This window comes from Microtus oregoni, unplaced genomic scaffold, assembly GCF_018167655.1.
Source record: "Microtus oregoni isolate MIOR12 unplaced genomic scaffold, Mior012 000086F_ref0000336, whole genome shotgun sequence".
Lineage (NCBI taxonomy): Eukaryota > Metazoa > Chordata > Mammalia > Rodentia > Cricetidae > Microtus > Microtus oregoni.
Genome location: NW_024544552.1, coordinates 2,390,998 through 2,410,479, shown reverse-complemented (window position 1 = coordinate 2,410,479; position 19,482 = coordinate 2,390,998). Strand labels below are relative to the sequence as shown.

Genomic DNA, 19,482 nt, shown 5'->3' with positions numbered 1-19,482 from the left:
CAGAACTTTGATTCTATTCCCAGCATCCATATGACAGCCTAGAACCATTTGTAACTCCAGTTTCAGAGGATCCAATGCCCTTTAATGGCTTCCATGGGTGCTGAATGCATATGGGGCATAGTCAAACATGCAGGCAAAACACCTACACACACGCACGCACGCACACACACATACACACACACACACACACACACACACACTAAATTAAGGGGAAAACACTTTAAAAAGACAGTCTTATGTGCCACAGAGCAAACATGCTTGGGAAACCCTTAGGTGTCTTTGCTGCCTCCCTGTCAACTCAACCCAGCCTGTCTGTCTGTCTCTGGCCTCCATCACACACATCACCAGTCTATCAAGTCATCAGCCTTGATCTCATGTCATTTGAGGGAACATCAACATTGTTCCCGTTCATTGTTGCTCCCTTCTTTAAGACCAGGACACAATGGTTTTCTCACTTGTCTCCCATCTCTGTAGGGAACTTTCCCACCATCCCTTGCAGGCACAGACTCTTTCCTCTAGAGGTTTTGAAAGAGCTGTGCAGACTATGGTCACAGGTCCGTTTCCCTTCCGTTTTGTGTTCCCTAAGCAGGTCTCACTTACGCCACAGATTAAATTACCATCTGTGGTCCAGGGACTCCCCACCGTGTCTTTCTAGTCCCAGGTCTAACCAAATGTCAGATATGAGTGTCTGGCTACTTCTGTAGAGCTGCATGCAGGCATTTGACTCAACTTATAGAGACTGAATCCTTTCTTCCTGGTTAGTCTTCACTGTCAACTGAACTGGATTTAGAATCACCATGGAAATCTACCTGCATACGGGTGTGTCTCTGAGGATGTTCAAACATTAGCTGAAGAAGGATATCCACACTGAATGTTGGCAGTACTGTCCCAGGGTCTTGAGTTCAGCCTGAGGAAGTGCATGGAGCAGCAGGAAACTTCTATGGTTCTGATGGCAGACAAGTGTGATGGGCAACCTCGGCCCTTGGCAGCCATGTTTTCCTTGCCACGATGGCTTGTATCCTCAAACCACGAACCCAAACAGACCTTCCCTTCACTAAGTTGCTTTTGTGATGTATGTCGTCACCACTATGAGAAAAGTAATATACTTCCTCACCTGGTTCTCTCCTAAAATTTTCTGTGTGAGCTAACAGGGCCGCTTATCTAAATTTGAAAGTGAGGAATTCAGTGCCTTGATTTTGGTTATCATCAAAATGCAAATGAGCCAACGAAAATGCTATCACGAACACACCAGACACTATATCTAATAAATCCCCTTTGTACTGTCCATTCATTGTTCTGTCTCTCTAGAGGCCTCTTCCTATTCTGACCTCTGCCTGTGCTAGGTGCATGTATAACCTACCTTAGCAATTGGCACCTACATCTGTTAGTACAACCACCTCTTGCATTCCTTCTCCCTCAGGGCTGTGTGTTTCCAGAAGGCACATACCAGGTGTGTCCTGGTCCTTGCTGCACCTCGACGTCTGGCGGAATTTGTGTTCACCAAAGCGAAACAATGGCTAACGTAGAGACCCCCTCTTTGCGCTCCTGCTTCTGCATAGGGACAGTGTGGATGGCTGCTAAATTGTCTGGGCTTGGGGGGTGAGGCTGCCGTCACTAAAGTAGGAGTGCGCCTGTTTGGAGTGGACTTGAACTTTGCCTGTGCAGCTCCTTGGACTCACAGCTCTGTGTTCCTCACTTTTCCTTTGTGCACCCTTTCCGCCCCTCCTCATGTGCAACTCCGCAGGTAGCATGCTAAGCATCGCCTGTGTGCTTCAGATAGGACACCTGTCACGAAGAACATGCAGTTACTAAGAGCAGCATGAATAATTTGGGACTGGCTTCATAGAAGGGACTGAATACTGCTGGAGGCTTATTCTTCTCTGGAGATCGAGGAAGAAAAGCATATATAATTAAAGTGATAAATTGGATTTTTTTGGCTTCTCTGTTTACCGCTGTCAAACATAATCTATTTCATGCATTTATACAGAATGTATAAAATAGTCCAGAATTAATTTTCTTCAGTTTGCTTATTTTCCACTCCAGGTCCCCGGGTAGATGCACAACCTAGATAGGGCTAGGAAGACCGTAAGACTTGTGTATTCAGAGGAGATGGTTGTGGAAGATTTAGCACACTGAACCCCGGGAACTGGTGACACCCATGAGCAGGCAAACAATAGGAGAGATAATGACTGTCTGGAAAACAGCTTGAGACCTGGAGCGGATGGAACAGAGTGAGTATCCCAGCTCAGGCTAGTGAGCTGTGGGGCTTGGACTCCAGTCTCCTTCCTTTTCTCCAAGTCCCTCTTGCATCCACTCGTCCACTGCTCCCTTTCCTCTCTCTCCTGTGTTCTTTCCCTCTGCATATGGATGCAGAGAAAGATCCTAAATAATCTCCTCCTGTGTGTCCTTGTCCCTAGTGCTCACCCCATTGTCCTCCTTTCCTCAGAGTTAAGCTTCTCAAGAGACCCACCCTTCAGTCCTCTCCCTTGTCAATCATAGGCCCCCTGGTCTCCTTGCTCCTGAAGCGCCCCTACTCCACTGAATTGCTTTGTCAAAGCCACAAAGATTCCCCTACTGGCAGCTCCAAGGGGAGGTGGGGATTCTCTGCCTGGCTCTGTTTATTTGGTTATGCAGCAGCATTTTCAACAGTTGAACACGGCTTCCAACTTGAAGCATACTCTTGGCTTGGCATCTCTCATGGCCCCCAACAGCCCCATTTGTTCTTCTGCCTCGTTAACTCTTTTTGCTGGGTTCTCTTTTCCCTACTCTTAAATGGTGGGGTGCTTGGAGTTTGGCCTCAGCCTTCTTTTTTTTATTTACACCGTCTGTCCGATGGCATGGCTCTGAAGAATACACTGGTGACACCTAAATTTATACCTCTTGACCCTACTTGCCCTTTCCCACGGGCTTCTGAACTGAACACACAATTGCCAGCTCTGTCCCTCCACTTTTGTGGCCGACAAACAATGAGATGAAATTCCTCATCCTGCTCTCCTTGCTGGGAAATACCCACTGACCCACCCTTTTTACTGGGAAGCACCCACTGACCCACCCTTTTCACTGGGAAGCACCCACTGACCCACCCTTTTTACTGCCTTCTTCAATTGCCTTTTCTCCTCTCAGGGCCTCTCTGCCTACTGCTTAAATAAAGCCTCAGGCATGCTTCTCATCGACTCTCTGGCCAAGTTCCATCGATTCCTTTTTCAGAGGATGCCACAGATACATGCCCAGGCACCATGACTGGGGTTCCAGCCTTTTGCAGCCATTACTACAAAGAAACCGTCGTGTGTCCCCTCACCCTGCTCTCAGTCTGCTTCCCCCACTTCACACAGAGAAGAGTGACCCACCCATAGTGCTAACAGACCAACATAAGGGCTCCTCCGCCTAAAGCCCCGAGGTCTCTGCATTACACTGAGAACAATGTCTCCATCCCACCCCTGTAACCCCCTTTACAGTATCCTGCAGCACTGCTTCTCTCCTCCCTGAGGCCACACCCCTTCTCCATGGGTCTTGTCTCTTAAGCCACACTTCCTTGTAGCTTTCATTTGCATGGGTCTCACCCCCACCCCATCCACCATCTCTTCCTCCACAAATAAATCAAACACAGCAAACAATAAATGAAAACATTAGATTATAAAACAATAGACTACAAGCAGTGTCTAGGCCTCCACCGTCCAGCTATTTAATTATAAATTTTGGTCATATTTACTTTGGGTAATTCTTTCTTCCTCATTACTTACTTGCCTCCCTTCATTCTTCACCATTTCTGCAAGGTAGCCCAGACTGGCCTCAGTTTCCCAGTGGTCCACTCTGCCTCCTGAGTTCTGGGATTACTGTAGTTAACCTTGTTTCTTCTTTCTCTTAAAGCAATAAAGTCCCATGTTTCAGCCAAGGGCCCATGTGGTTCTCCACTCCCGTATCTGGTATTTATTCTTCTCACATCTGTTTTTGCAGTCATGACGTGTGTGTGTGTGTGTGTGTGTGTGTGTGCATGTCCACCCACAATGGTGTCTGGCCTACCTGCAATTTTCTGTAATTGGTGCTTGAGAGAGGGAAGACTCCAAGGCTCCCCCTTTCCCTCAGCGTTGGTTGTTTGTGGGGTCTCCTTTTTCCTCATGGCCAGTTGGCCACCAGGCCTGGAGGACAAAGGGACCAGAGGCAGCGTGCAGGGCTATGTACTGTGAATACCGCAGATACAGCTTTCCAGGAGCCGGCTTTGGGGAGACAGCTCAAATTTATTTCAGAGCGAGGAGACACGGAGGATGAGATCGGTGGCTGGAGCATCACCTGGTTTCATTAAACAGCAGGCTCCTATCAGAACAGCCAGAGCACAGCCTAATTCAGCAGCAGAAGGGAGTGCATGTGGGGAACTGTGTCAAGGGTCACGCCTGAGGCAATGCTGGTATCCAGGCTCAGGACCAGTCTCCACATAGGGTCAGGCAGAGAGTGGGAAGCCCGTCCTGGGGGAAGACTACCGTCTTGCGCTGAGCTCGGAAAGAGTTGTCCCACCATGGCGGGCTGCAACTCTGGTCCAGCAGGGCTCCCCCACGGGTTGTGATATGTGATGGACACACGTGGTTTTCTGTTGTCATTTGCCGTGGTGGAGGATTTCACTGGGTGTGGATGTCCAACTCACATGTTCTCCTGATTGTGGATAATGGTGCCCTTTTCAGTTCTGGCCATCGTAGACAAAGCTGCAAGGGCATTTGCACACATTTCCTTGTGTTCGTGCTTGAGTTTCTCTAGGGTAAACCTTTAAAAACAGCATTCCTGAATAATAAATAGGACATGCCTTCCCAACTGTGCTAGATAATGGCACATTGGTCTGTAAAGTGGTTGAACAAATTCCCAGACCTAAACTAGCTCAGCATTTCCAGAACTCCACGTGCACCCCTAGGAGCTGCGGGTCTGGTTTGTGCCGCCAGGGGGCGTCAGGCACCTTGCCTGGGCTGCCTCCTGCTCTCCTGTTAGAAAGATCCCGGCAGTTCACAGGATAGACTTCAGTTTATAGATGGCCCAGAGATGGGGGCCTAACCAAACACAAAGCAAAACAAAACAACAATAATGATAAAACCAAAAACGTACCCGTCTTGAAGGAAAACGGACCCACATAGATAAACATTCATGTGCTTAACATGCAATATAAGTACATACAGAGCTAACTTCACGTATCTATTTGTTGTAGATGTTTAAGAAATAAAGTAACTTCGCTGATCTTTTCCCTCCTCACTTTCTGGGTTCAGCTACGATTCCGAGTTTGGGGGCCTCCAAATGACTTATTTTTATATGTGTGTCTCCATAAAGAATCTACAGGACTGTTTTTATTCTTTATCTAATAGTGCACAAGTTTCTTTCCTGCACACCCAGCATGGACCCCAGAACACATGTTCGTTGCTGTTGCAGTATGGCAGGGCACTGATCTCCCACTCTTCGAAGAGTATCTTTTAGGTTGAAGTTTGGGACCATTTAAACGATGGTGGGTATACACTTTGCCAAGGTGGATATTCTTGTGGTTTGCGCATGCTCAATTTTTAAGTTCCCGGAATCGTGTCTGGCATATAACAACTGTCCAGTAAATATATATTGAGTAAATAAATAAATGGACAGCCTCCAATGTGTTTCTAAGTTGCTCAAATGCAGTTTGTCCATAAATATATATGTAGTGGTTGGATATGTATATGCATATATGTCTATATGTCTATATGTTAGGTTCTGGGGTGAACTCACCCTCCAAGGATGCTGTATTAAATCATACACCATCAGCACCTTGAGAGTTTGAATTTCCCACAGATTTGCCAGATTTAGTTTGAGATTGGGTATATGTCCAGCACTGCTGTATATAAAATCATATAACGGTTGTTTTAATTTGCATTATATGAAGTCCTTTCTGATAGCCCCATCTGGTATTCCCCTTGACATCGTCTGTGGCTTCCACTCTATCAAATCAACAGAAGAGGATTGAAGTGGGGTGAGGGTCACTGCCAAGGCTGGGACCTGACTCCTCAGTGGAATTGCAGGTCCTTATCCATCCCTGGCCTCCCCCTTTTCCCTATAGGCTCTTGAACACATGTGTCAGGAGAGACCTGGGATCTCACAGGACAGAAGAGCTCAGCAGGGGGACCCTGGCCACCCTATTGTCTAGGTGTACCTTGAGTTCTGAAGGTACTCATGAGGATTGGGACGGGGCTCTACAGGTGCCTACGCTGCCATTTCTAGGCTCCCAGCTGAAGAGGGCCAGGTAGAGGCACGAGGGTCCTAGATCCAGGTGTTCTGGCATTTGCAGCCACGTGGATTCCTCTAGGAATCCTGCGTATTCCCAAAAAGGGAAACTGTTTTTGGAGTCTTCAGGATGTTTCATCTGCCTATGGAAAAATATACAGAAAAATGTCTGGCTGGCTTCCTGACTTGACAAATTGGCCATTATTTGAAGGAGAAAACAGGCTTGAATTAAGGGGCAGACGTAACAGCATGCAGTGCTGACGAGTATGGGGGACAACTGAGGCAGAAGGCTGGAATGTTCAGGAGTCTTCTTGGCCTTGGGGCCACAGGGAGAAATACCGGAATGTTGGACAGAGTGAAGCCCCAGGGCCAGGTGCTCCTGAGGACACGTGAGACTTATCAACCGGAATATAACAATAGTTTGATTTAGAGTGTGACTCCAGAGAACCCGGCAAAGCAGCGGGTTTGCAGGAGCCTGAGCCAGCCACCACGAGAAAGGCATATTTCCAGCACACAGGGATGACACTCACTTGAGTTCTTTTCCCATTTGAAAGCATTAAAAAATCATAACCTGCGAGCCCAGAGGGTGAGCTCTCCGACTTAACAACCCTTCCACTTCCTTTGGCGAAGCATTACTGTCATTAACTTCCAGCAAGAGGAGAGAGCGGGTTCTTACTCAGCTCTGGTCCTCTGAGAAGTCTCAGACACCAGTGGCATGCGGCCTCGTCTCCCTTTGACAAAGCTAAATCAGAAGCACTGCACAGCTACTCAGTCATGGGGCCATTCTGTCAGAACGGAACTTGAGAAAAATGGAGCCCAGCGACGTGTCCTTTGCTCAGAATCCCGTGGTGAGTCCACACTTCCTGTGGCAAGAATTGCTGCTGTTCTTTTACTAGCTTAACCTAACCATGGATCCTCTACTTCCCACTGGATGGGGATTTTACTTCTTCCATGACCTTTGATGTCTTTTATCTTTCCTTCCCCGGAGGATACACAACGTCCTGTTCTTCTTCATCCAAGCCTCCCTAAATGGACTTTGCACTCAGCACATAACCTTAGTATGTTTAACGACATTCAACACTTGTCTCTCCAGGTTATACAACCACATCTCTTTGAAAGATTCAATCAAGTATTTTTTTTTTTTAGCAGACTTACTCTTCTTTTGTTTTTAATAGCTGTAGCATTGCTTAAGTATCAGTGCACTGCATATTTCCATTTTTGTGTTTATACTTAAGAGTATCTTTGTCATGCAATCCTTCACCAAATTATCCATCCCTTAGATTAATTCTTTTCTATCTTTCATTAATATGACAGCATATTGGTTTATCAGTTACTCTATGCTAATTGTATAGCTATGTGATGGGCATCGTGCCAAGTGTTAGAAGTATGAGCAAAGAAGTCCTTAGTCTCTGGGGGGGGGGGAGAGAGAGAGAGAGAGAGAGAGAGAGAGAGAGAGAGAGAGATCACACGCAAGAGATGAAGCTATTGAATGACTATTATAGGTAAATATGGGCAGATGCTTTGGGAGTATGGACATGGGCATGGGTGTTGGGAACCTTTTCCTGAGGGGTGATGGGTAAACAGAGACTGCTGGGGGTTAGTTAGAGCCAAGGAAAGTACGGCAACAGCTTCCCGGATTATCCAATGGAGAGAAACCCTGAATGTGGGGATTGGATAGGCTCATGTACTTGAGCAGCTGATCCCCAGCTGGTGGTAATGCTTGGGGAGGTTACGGGACCTCCAGTCTTGCTGGAGGAACATCGCTGGTGTTGGGCTTTGAGGGCTTGGAGCCTCGCTTCACTTCCTGTTCTCTGTCTCCATGTGTGGATGAATGTGATCAGCCATCTTTGTGTTGCCACGCCTTCTGCATCATGATGGACTCCATATCTCTGGGACTGTAAGCCAAGATAAACCTGTCTCTCCCTGAAATAGCTTTCGGTCATGGTATTTTATACAGTAACAGAAGTAATTAATACATTAAGTGTCTGACGGTGTGCAGTTAAGGTTAACCAAGCAGGCTGGCGATGCCCGGTCTACACATCCCAAAAATCTTCAGTTCCTCCCTTGCTTAGCTCCTGTGAGATGGAAATTGAACCTTTGGAATACTCTGCATGATAAGAGTATTTCTATATACCTGAGACCTCAGGCTGGCCAGATGGTTCCTGCCAACAGTGTGACTTATAGTGAACACTTGTTTTGTTTTGTAATTTTAAATATATCTACGATGCGTTGGGACATGCTGCTTCAGTTTGACCTCTGCTGGGGCTGGAGACCGAGTGACTAAGGTCAGTCATGTACATTCTGCGTGCCTGCGTGACTGACCCCAATAAAACTCTGCTCACCAAAGCTCAAGGGAGCATCTGTGGTTGGCAATACTTTGTATGTTTTTCTACACATTGTTGCTAGGAGAAGTGTGCCCATGTGACTCCCCTGGAAGAGGACAACTGGAAATGCGTGTCTGGTCTCTCTCGGACTCTGTCCCATGAGCCTTTCCCTACTTTCAGATTTTATTTTTTTTTTTTTTTTTTTTTTTTTTTTTTTTTTTTGGTTTTTCGAGACAGGGTTTCTCTGTGGTTTTGGAGCCTGTCCTGGAACTAGCTCTTGTAGACCAGGCTGGTCTCGAACTCACAGAGATCCGCCTGCCTCTGCCTCCCAAGTGCTGGGATTAAAGGCGTGCGCCACCACTGCCCGGTCCTACTTTCAGATTTTAATCTGCATTCATGAACTTCCATAAAACCATTGGATGTTTTAGATCTCCTTGAGTTATGATCAGGAATGGCAGGATTCTGTCTGTGGGTGGGGTCCCAGTGTGGCTTAGTCCTATCTAGAAATCATGCAGGTGTGATACCCTGTTACAGAAAACATGCAAATCAATGAATTTTCTTGGGATGGGGGTAAGGGAGACCAGTAGCATAGACAACACACCCGAAGAGATCAGCAGTGTCACCTGGGGGATGTCTGCAGCCATTGCCATTTCCCATGGGCCCCTGCGGATTCCCAACAGTCACTATTCAGTGTATATGAGTAATGAAGATGAGTGTGGTGGTTAGAGAAGCCGGAGGGGTCACACCCCAGAGCTGTTTGCCGTACTCGGTGCCCCACACTTTGGAAATTCAGAGGTGGTGTCGCTAATTTGTTCCATGATCACATATCCATGGTGGCAGAATAAGTCAAGGGAGAAATAGGGCGAGGGGGTGGTGGCAGCAATTTAAGCAATTTATTGGCACAAAGGACTCAGCTATCAAGGCGGCAAATAAGGCATCAGTTTCAGGCATGGGTGTGCACCAAAGTGTTTTTCAAATTTCTGTTTGCTTGGACAAGCATGCTGCCTTCTTAGAAGTGTGCCTTGAATCTTTAATGGCTAGAAAAAACGTAGGCTGTTATGGGGGATGTGCTTATGTAAATAAGTTTTCAATCAACAGGGGACTCGAGTTTTGATACTTGAGGCAGAAGGCTGTTAGAGATGACGGGGGTGGCAGTGCGGACATTAGCCGGACAGCAGTGTCCTTGAAACCCTGTGATCAGAGGGCACCACAGATGGCCCTGGGAGACCAAATGCCTCAGTTCTGCACAAGGTACGTCTGTTTTCTCATTACAATGGTCTCCCTTCTTGCTTTACGGAAGGGAAGGTGGTTGATTGCTAACTCCAGGTTTCAGTCTTGTTCTAGGGGGTGACTCGGGGCACAGTATTAAACTCTCGGGGTGTCGGTGTGCTCACTGTGTATTGGTTACTGGGGTAGTACTGTGTGCATGGGGGTTTATACGATTTCCCTTCACAGAGAGAATGAGATAATGTCTGCAAAGCACTTGGCACAGTGCCTGGCATACATTAAGGGGTCAAACAACAAAACCATAAAGAGTAGCAGGATTTTTAATAAATCATCAAACATAAAAAAGGCATTTTCGAGGACTCCATGCCAGCCACACAAGCCTCAGGACTGTTGTCCTGGGTGAGGACATCTGTACGCCCTGAGTTAGAGAATAACAGATGTGACACAATAGTTTTCTGGTGCTTGGTCCAATGCTCAGGCTGCATTTGATCCTTAGTTTGTAATTGCAGTTAAAATTTTAGTGTGTGTGTGTGTGTGTGTGTGTGTAGGCCAGAGGACAACATGTGGGGGGTGGCAGGTTCTCTCCTTTCACTATGTGGGCCCAGAGAATTGAACTCAGGTTGTCAGCCTCGGCAGCAGGTGTCTACACCCACAGAGAAATCCTGCTGGCCCCAGGCCACTCTGTGAAGCAGAACACATAATTCAGGTGCAATTGACTTCAGGTTTAGGTGCAGGATTATTCTCCGGCTGCCGAGGAGGAAGAAATGGGTCCGTGGGGGCCTGTGGATCAGACAATGAGCAGGGCTGAGCTCTGAAATACAGACAGACTCTATTGTGTCCCTGGAATCACGGTAAGTCTCGTCAGGAGGGTATTTGGCGAAAGAAACACGACCTCTGGACTTTGGAGGGACAGATGATTTGGATTTACAGCCCAGCTCCTTTGGTACAAATGGTTTGAATGTGAAATGCCTCTCTCCCATTCCGTATCCACCCGTAAGCTCATGGGTTTGAACACTTGGCCCCCAGTTGGGAGAGAGCTGTTTTGGGAGGCCATTGAACCTTTGGGAGGTGGAGCCTAACTGGAGAAGGTGAGTCCATGGGGTGGAACTTGAAGTTCAGCAGCCGAGCCCCACTTCATGTCCTCTCTCAGTGTCCAGCCACTTGACACTCCTGCTGTCACGCCTGCTCTCACCGTGACTGACAGACTGTATCCCTTTGAACTGAAGTCAGAGCAAACCCTTCCCTTTTAAGTTGCTTCCGGTCAGGTCAGCAGGCTCAATAATGGGAAAAGTAACTCTAGCGCAAGTGTGATATTTTTTTTTGGGTACATGATTTACCTTTCTCTATCTCAGCTCCTTCTATAGAAAGGAGAAATCGCTTGACTTGCCGAGTTGCAGTGATAAAATTACATAAAGCAAGGTATGTAAACCACCAGCTACGTGGTAAGTACTTCATAAATGACAGCAATTATGCTTATACAAGCAAGCAAAGTTCGGGTGTGACAAACTGTGAAATGCATTAGTGGTAGCTGTCATTGTTGTGTGACAAAAATTCCTGTGAGACCAAATTAGTTTCCCTCTCACAAAGAATGATAAGCCATAGATAGCAGGAGCTTTGACTTGAAGGCTGGCAAGCGGGTGTAGTTCACGCGGAGAAAGGAGTTACGGTTTAGAGCCACTCTCTGGCCAAGGGAACATGCCCATCATTTATTTCTCTGAGGAAAACTGACTTTGGGGATAATGTTGGGCAGATGGGAGGGTGTGCAGGGGAGCAGACCTCTTCAGCAGGGGGAGGTCAACCGTCAATTGCCCTTCCTAAGGTATCATTCTATAACAGGGTAGGCTGAGAGGGGCAGACTGGGTAGGCATGGACTGAGTTTAACTTCACAGGAGGTGTGAACAGGCTCATGGGCCTGTAGATATGGGCCTATGACCTCACTGTAGTTCCTTCTGCACTATGAAACAGAGACACATGGCCCTCCATGCAGTCTTGGGACTGAGAATTCAGAAAGCTCAAGGGGTACGTATGAGTGCATCAAAACCAGGGCTTCGCATTCTTAGCACCTTCAGACATTTCGATCTAGGGCTGGATGAAGTGTGGGGGCCAGGTGTAGGTTTGCCTTGTGCCCTGTCTTGGGCATCCTGCAAGGGCAACGATGGCAAGAGAACCAGGCTAGGGAGAAATCTTCTCAGACAAGCTTGTGGTTGGTTTCCTTCTGTCTCGATGCAAGCTGTTCCTGGATCTGAACAATTTTCCCAGGGAAGGGTCCAGGTAGTCAGTGCAGAGCCAGGATAGCAAGGAACAAAGGTTTCCAAGGAGAAAATCCTCTGTTCGGCAGAGTCCTGTCATGTACTGGGGAATAAACATGAATGAACTTTAAAAACACAGGGGTTACCTTTTGTCAGCCTGGGAAGAATGGACCTCAATGGAGGAACGGCCTCCATCAGGTTGGCCTGTGGGCATGTCTGTGGGGGCATTTTCTTCACTGCTCATTGATGTGGGAGAGCTCGGCTCAGTGTGGGTAATGCCATCCTGGGCAGGTGGTCCTGGGTTGTTTAAGAAAGCAGGCTCACCCCCTTCCCTGCGGCAGGCAGGAGAGTGGGCCTGAGGGGGGGCATGAGAGCAGGAGAGCTCACCCTATCCCTCACCAATTGCAGCACTTGGGAGAGTGGGCCCTGCACCTCACCTGGGTGAATCAGTAGAGCTAGGTCCGGTGGTGTGGGGGCATAGGAGCTGGCCCTGAGGGCATGGGAGCTGGAGAACTGGCCCTGCTGGCCCTGCTCTTTGATGTCTGCTGCACTGGGTGAGCTAGCCAGGGCAGTGCTGGAGAGCTCACCCTGGTGGTGATGATGAGGGAGAGCTGGCAGGCTGACCAGCCTAGGCCCAGAACCAAGGCTCTGAGTTAGTTTACCCCAGCATCCACCTTATCTGTGATCTGGAACATGTGAAGGGGCCGGACCTGCAGATCCAAAGCTGCTGGATCTCCATGACACAAGGCAACAACAGGACATCCAAGAGAAGTCCCAGTGAGGGTCTAGTATAGGTAGTGTAGCAGAAGCCAGATTAACGACTCACTGAATGCACACTTGCAAGTGAAGATGCGTGGTCTAAAGCATGGTACTCACTGTGCCGCACTATAGCTTCCGCGCCGAGACTTTTTTCTTTTGCTTTTCATTTTTCTTTTAAATCTTGTGTGTGTGTGTGTGTGTGTGTGTGTGTGTGTGTGTGTAGATTGCAAGGGCAGAAGGCAGATACAAAGACATGGGGAGATGAGCGGGATCAGGATGCATGATGTGAAATCCACAAAGAACCAACCAAAAGGTTATAAATAAATGAAGGAAGGAAGGAAGAAAGGAAGAAAGCAGGCCAAGAAAGTCCTAGAAGGCAAGTCCATTAGCAGATCTTTCATGATCCCTGCTTCAGTTCCTGCTCCCATTCCTGCCTTGGCTTCCCTCGTACTGGCTGATGTGGTGTGCCAACCTGACACAAGTTGGAGTCAACAGAGAGGAAGGAGCCTCAGCTGAGGAAATGCCTCCATGAGATCCAGCTGTAAGGCGTTTTCTCAATTAGGGATAAATGGGGGAAGGCTCAGCCCATAGTGGGTGGTGCCATCCTTGGGACGGAGGGTCTCAGTTCTATAAGAAAGCTGGCTGAGCAAGTCATGGGGAGCAAGCCAGTAAGCAGCACCCCTCCATGGCCTCTGCATGAGCTCCTGCTTCCAGGTTCTTGCCCCATTTAAGTTCCCGTCCTGACTTCCTTCAATACTGAACAGAGATGTGGAAGTGCAAGCCAAATAAACCTTTTCCTTCTCAACTTGTCTTTTGGTCATGGTGTTTCACCATAGCAGCAGAAACTGTAACAAAGACGATGATGGACTGTCACTTGGAAGTATAGGATGAAACAAACCCTTTCCTTCCCAAGTTGTGTTTGGTTATTGTGGTGTTTTGAATGAAAATATCTCCCAGAGGCTCACAGGGAGTGGCGCTATTAGGAGGTGGGGCCTTGTTGAAGGAAGTGTGTCCCTGGGGGCGGGCTTTGAGGTTTCAGAAGCTCAAGCCAGGCCCAGTGTCTGCTCTCTCCTCCTGCTGCCTTCAGATCCAGAAGCAGAACTCTAAGCTACCTCTCCTGCATTATGTCTGCCCGCATACTGCCATGCTTTCTGCTGTGACAATAATGGACTAACCCCCTGAACTGTAAGCCAGCCCCAATTAAATGCTCTCCTTCATAAGAGTTTCTGTGGTCATGGTGTCTCTTCACGGCATTAGAAACCCTGACTAAGCCAGTCATGTTTATCCCAGGAACAGGGGGGGAAGCTGTTTCAGTTACATTCCTCAGCAGCCCACTGGGGACGTAATCATTCTGAATGTAGAGTGTCAGCTAGCGTTTATGACCTGGCTGGAAAACAAGCCCATGGAGAGCTGAGAACCCAGGAATAGCTTGACTTCTAGTCACTGCTTGGAAAGGTGGCAGTATGTGATTGGTCTCTGTTCCCCTATGATGTGTGCGTATATATAAGACCCCAATCTGTTCCTCTGCTCCAGAGAGAATGAGACCTGCATGTTGGTCTGTTGCAACAGTTCTTACCAGGGCAGGTTTTGTTCCCATGGGGAAAATGTGGCAATGTTGAGGGGCATCTTTGGTTGTCATAGCCAGAGAGTTGTGGGTGACTGCTGTGGGACAATTGTTTGGATTCTGTCAATTATATTTTAAATAAATGCTGATTGGTCAGTAGCCAGGCAGAAAGTATAGGCAGGACAACCAGATAAAAAGTAAAGGCAGGTCAAGGAGAACAGGAGAATTGTGGGAAGAGGAAGCGGTCCTGGCCCAGTCACAAGAAGAAGCAAGATGTGACTGCCCCGCTGAATAAGGTACCAAGTCACGTGGGTAACATGGACAAGAATAATGGGCTAATATAAGTAATAAGAGTTAATAAGAAGCCTGAGCTAATGGGCCAATCAGTGTATAACTAATGTAGACCTCTGTGTGATTTCTTTGGGACTTAACAACTGTGGGAATCAGGCAGGACAGGAAACCCTGACAACATGTGACTGTCATCTAGTGAGTGCAAACCAGCAACACTGTTGAACATCCTTTGGTAGAGATTCCCCATCTCCAGTTATCCAGTCCCAGTTCAAAAATGTTAGGAGTGTTGAGCATGAGGAACCCTGGCCTGGTGCAAATGCAGATGTGCTTCTCAGATGGAGGAGGTGTGTCCCTGGCATCAGTGCAGGATGTACTAGTGAGGGGCCATGGCTGATGTGTGAACTTTCATTGGTGACAAATACAGGAGAAAGGGCAGTGGGAAGATAAAACTTCTGGGAGCATAGTGAGCACAAATGGAGTCCCTGGCTAACCCCTCAAGGTAGATAGAAGGAGAAGGGCAGAGTTTTTCATTTGAAGTCAACTCGTACTTATTTAAAAGCGATTTCCTTAAGCACATAATTATATGTTTATTTCCCTAAGGAACTCTTGAGGCAGAGGCTTGCTTAAATTATGGGGAGGGAACTGCGCACAGGGCTTTAATGGGGTTAGAAAAATTTTCTGTCTCCTTCCAAGGAGCCTTGGGAGGAAGGTAAGAGCAGAATCTGCTCTGGGAGTGTGGAGGATATGAGGAGGAACAGACATCAGGAAGGGTAAGGGCGGGTCCTAGGGCTCAGCCAATCAGTGCTGGTGAGGAGCCGCAACTCTGGACACAGTGGCCGCCTCCCATTTCCTCCCGTAGTGGTAAGCTCTGCCTTGAATGACAAGGGCGGAGGAAATGCGCCTTTTGCTCTCTTCCTGGGCCATGCCCTCCTCAGGAAAACGTTACATAGACATCCACACTCCCTGTGTGTGGTGGGTGGTCTGGCTTGCATTATGGGCAGGTGTGGGAGTGGCAGGGTGGGTGGCGTTTTTTGGGGGGAGGAAGGCCACTAAAAGGAAGGCCTTCCTTTTTCCTCCATCACATGCCTGGAACTTTTGAGTTTCTTCTCTTTGGCTGATCTGTTTCCCTGGGAGGGCTAGATAGAATCCAAGGAAATAGTTAAGGAGTGGATACTCCACATTAGATACAGAAAGGATTCTGAGTGAGTGCAGCTTACATCTCTAGCTTAACTAAGCCTTTTGTGTAAGGGTGAGCTGGATAATGTTCAGTTATGGGCAGCAGAGGATGGAGAAAGAAGTCCCGGGGAGGGGATGGCAGAGGCACAGCTCTGACCTTTGATGCGAGGGATGGAGGCTATAGGGGAACTCTTGCCTACGCTGTCCTGTGCTTGGAATAGCAGGGATGGCCTTTAGTATCCATCATGTGGGAATGGCCTGTCATGACCCATCTTCTCCAGAAAGGCCAGGCCCCTGAGAATAGGAACCATGTCTCACTTTGCTGAGTCACTTCTCCTCTAACAGGCACACCAAGTTCACACAGGCACTCGATGTGTATCTCAGGCTGAATCTCCCTCATTCAGCTCAGCCTATATGGCAGAAGACAGGGCAAGAGTTCAGACTGACATTATAAAAGAGTCCACTGGGCTCATGCATGATGTTCACCATATCTCTCAGAGAGTCCCAAGTGTGGCGCTAACCTGGGAAAGACAGCCAAAAGTCATAGCCCCGGAGCTATTTATTTATTTAATATCCACTTTGTATAACCACCAAGATGCAGTTCCGGCATTCCTGGGCCTGAGGTTGGGGATGACACAGGGGTGGAGGTAACATATGAGCCGAGTGTATCTAAGGCTGGTAAGAGTGGCCAGCTCTGGGGGAGACGGGGAAGGAGGGAGTGTGACATCCAAGTCTTCTGTACCCTGAGAGAACACAGGTGACACCAACAAGGGCACTCCTGGTGTGGGAGTGTAGAGCCCTGAGACGGCTGGAAGCTGGGTGGCCGTAGACTGGGAGCTCTCTTTCATTGACCAGTTCTCCAGAAACCCTAAGACCAGGGGTCAGCACCTAGAATTTCAGCATCTTCAAGGAGACAAAGGTGTGTGTTGCGGCCCTGGCCCATACTTCTATTTTCCAGAATTGTGACCATAAGCCTTTCTGAGCTCTAGTCACCCCATCCAAAGAACAGAAATGGTTTTTATATTTTCTATGACCCAGGGCTACATGGAGTTGATGTATTGGGAGTGCTATGTAAATTCTATGCAGCGTAAATGAGTTCTTATTAGATATTAACTCATATTCATGGGGTCTCAGCCACTCTGTCAATCAGGTTATGGCTTCGGGGAAAGACTACTTCTGTCCAGCGGGAGGCAAAGGGAGCAGAAGGATGCAGGTACTTTAGCCCACTTCCCTTCCTCCCTGGCCACATTTCCCATCTGCAGCAGGAGAGTGGTTGAGTCTCTTATTTTGTTCGCTGATAGAACTGAAAAACGGCTTTCTCTTGTTCATAGGTCTCAATGGATCCTGGCCGCAGGCGCCGAATCTCAGCTATAGCATCTCCAGCAGCCAAGCCCTGCTCCTTCACTAGGTAGCAGGCCAGCATGGTGCCAGTGCGGCCAAAGCCCAGGGCGCAGTGCACTCCAACAGCCTGTCAAGAGGAAATTCATGGAGTCCAGTGCCCTCCTGCACCATCTCCTGTCCCCACTGAAAGGTATCGTTCTTCCCCAAAATTGCAGGCCCTCAGAGGACAAGTGACCTCAAAGCTGTTGAGGACTGTCCTTGCGTCTGGGTGACTAGGAGGCCTCTGAAGTGGCTGGCTTCCAAGTTGGGCTCTCAGCCTGCATCTCTTGCCCTTTCTACCTGTGCTGTCTGGTACAGAACATCCAGCCACCTGTGGCGGTATTTTTACCTAAAATCTGTCAGTCCAAATTGAGATGGGGTGTAAAATATTTACCAGGCTCTGAAGATGTGACATGTGAAGAAGACTGGAAATGCCTTATAAATTAATAACTTATTTCATATCGAGTCTATGTTGAAATAATATTTTTGACTTATTGGATTAGTAGCAAAAATTAACTCCATCTGCTTCTTTTCATTTTTTTTTTTTTTAGAAACGTAGCTGCTAGTAAAATTTAAAATTATAAGTGTGTCTCCATGACATTTGGCCCTTCAGAAAATGACCAGAATCCTGGCATGACCTTCCCTCTCCTCTAACAGCATAGTTGTCTCTGGTCAGTGCGTGGGTTCCATCTAACTCCAGCCCAGCCCTGCCCCACCTGGCCCCGCCCCACCCATCCTCGCCCCGCCCACAACCTCTCCTTGCCCTTCTGACTCCACCTCCCGTCAGGCCCCACCCTCTCGCTTTGGCTCACACTCACTGACCTCTCCCCGGGCGTTGGCCTCGTCCACGATCTTCACAAATTGGTCGATCTGTTCCGGGGCCGGCGGGCAGAAGTCAGGGATGCGCAGCCGGTGCAGCGTGAGGCCCGGACAGCTGTCGCTGTGAGGGGGTCCACGCTCCGTCAGGGACACCAGGTGCCTCACGCCCAGGTCCAGCAGGAACTGGTAGTGCGCAGGGAGCCGCGGCAGCGCCAGCCCGGCTAGCCGGCCCGGGAGCACCCAGGAGAAGTTGGGGGGCTGCACGCCCATCGCGGGGGGGAGGGCACTCAGGGTGAGGCTGGCCTTTGCGACCTGGTCACCCCCTGGGGCTGGCTTCTGGTCCCCGCTCTGCACTTGCCCCCGGCCACGTGGTCCCTTGGGCCCGCCCCTGTGACGCTCCCCTCCGCCCTGGGTTGGCTGAGCAGTGGGGGCGGGGCTAAGCCTGCTCCTAGTCTAGTTTAAACTCTGCGGTTGGGAGCCGGGCCCCTGTGGGGCAACAACAAGCTGGATCTTTGCAGCTGGGAGCGAATACACGGAGGAAACCTGGAACAAAGTAATTGCTCCTGGAGATAAAACAGCCTACGGCTGGACTCTGCTGCTCCCTGGTGGTGTGCTGTAGTTACTGCACCGTGGGCCAGCTGCCCCAGTCTCTCTTCAGGGCATAATCGCCACTGTTTATGCACAAGGGTTTAAATAGGTGACAAAACTACTTCCGCCTGGGCACGCAGGTGTGGGTGGGTAATCACTTTAATTGACTGAGCAGTCATTGTTGATGTCCTCTTGAGTTCTTGTAGTACGAGGGAATTACTATGTCCAGGGCTATTGTTTTCGTTTTCCTATTGCTGGGACTGTTAAAAAAGGGCGTGGCGGTGGGGGGAGGGCTGACATGTGGCACTTTGAATCGGTATATGGTAATTACAGTCAATATCATAAGAGCTAGCAATAACTGAGCATTTGCTTCGTGGTATGCACTTGTGCAAGCACTTTTAATATGTTAATGAATTGTCACAAGATAGATGGTCAAAGCAACCCCATTTCAGAGATGAGAAAACTGAGGCATCCAGGAGGATAAGGTTCTCTAGAATCTTCAACAGCACGTTTTCCTACAGTCAAACAGGAAATGCCATCCTTGCCACACAACTGCCCTAGCACCCTTTCCAAACACCGCCTTGTTTAAAACACTGAGTATTTTCTTAATTTTATTTTCAGTTCAGACATCTCCTTATAAGGTCCCACTCCCTCAGCCACTCTAGCCTAGGTCAGACAGGGTTTGTCAGTGTTGAGGGCAGACCTCTGTCTTGAGCCCTGTCTCCCCTAGGCTCACAGCAGTGTGTGTTGTCTTTTGAACCAAGCACCGGCGAATCTGACTGCAGGTAATTGTGGGAATTATTGTGTTACCCCTGTACTGGGCCCTGTCCGTATGGTATGCTTTCTCCAGTAACCAAATGTGGATGCTATTTTTGTATCCTTTTTG

General features: G+C 48.5%; 1 protein-coding gene across 2 annotated transcripts in view; it reads right to left on the bottom strand.

Annotated features, from left to right (window-relative positions):
• Positions 1 to 18,389, bottom strand: part of Dusp23 (dual specificity phosphatase 23) — a 28,402-nt gene extending 10,013 nt beyond the window's left edge. Inside the window, exons 1-2 of one of the 2 annotated variants that reach the window (XM_041643481.1) lie at positions 18,012 to 18,389; positions 16,358 to 17,277 (exon numbers count right to left, since the gene is read on the bottom strand). In XM_041643481.1, the coding sequence (XP_041499415.1) occupies positions 17,092 to 17,277; positions 18,012 to 18,278 (453 nt within the window). In that variant the 5' untranslated portion in view covers positions 18,279 to 18,389 and the 3' untranslated portion in view covers positions 16,358 to 17,091. Of the gene's footprint in view, positions 1 to 16,357; positions 17,278 to 18,011 lie in introns of those variants that run through there. The other variant, XM_041643482.1, reaches the window with a different exon arrangement.
• Between the last annotated feature and the right edge of the window lie 1,093 nt (positions 18,390 to 19,482).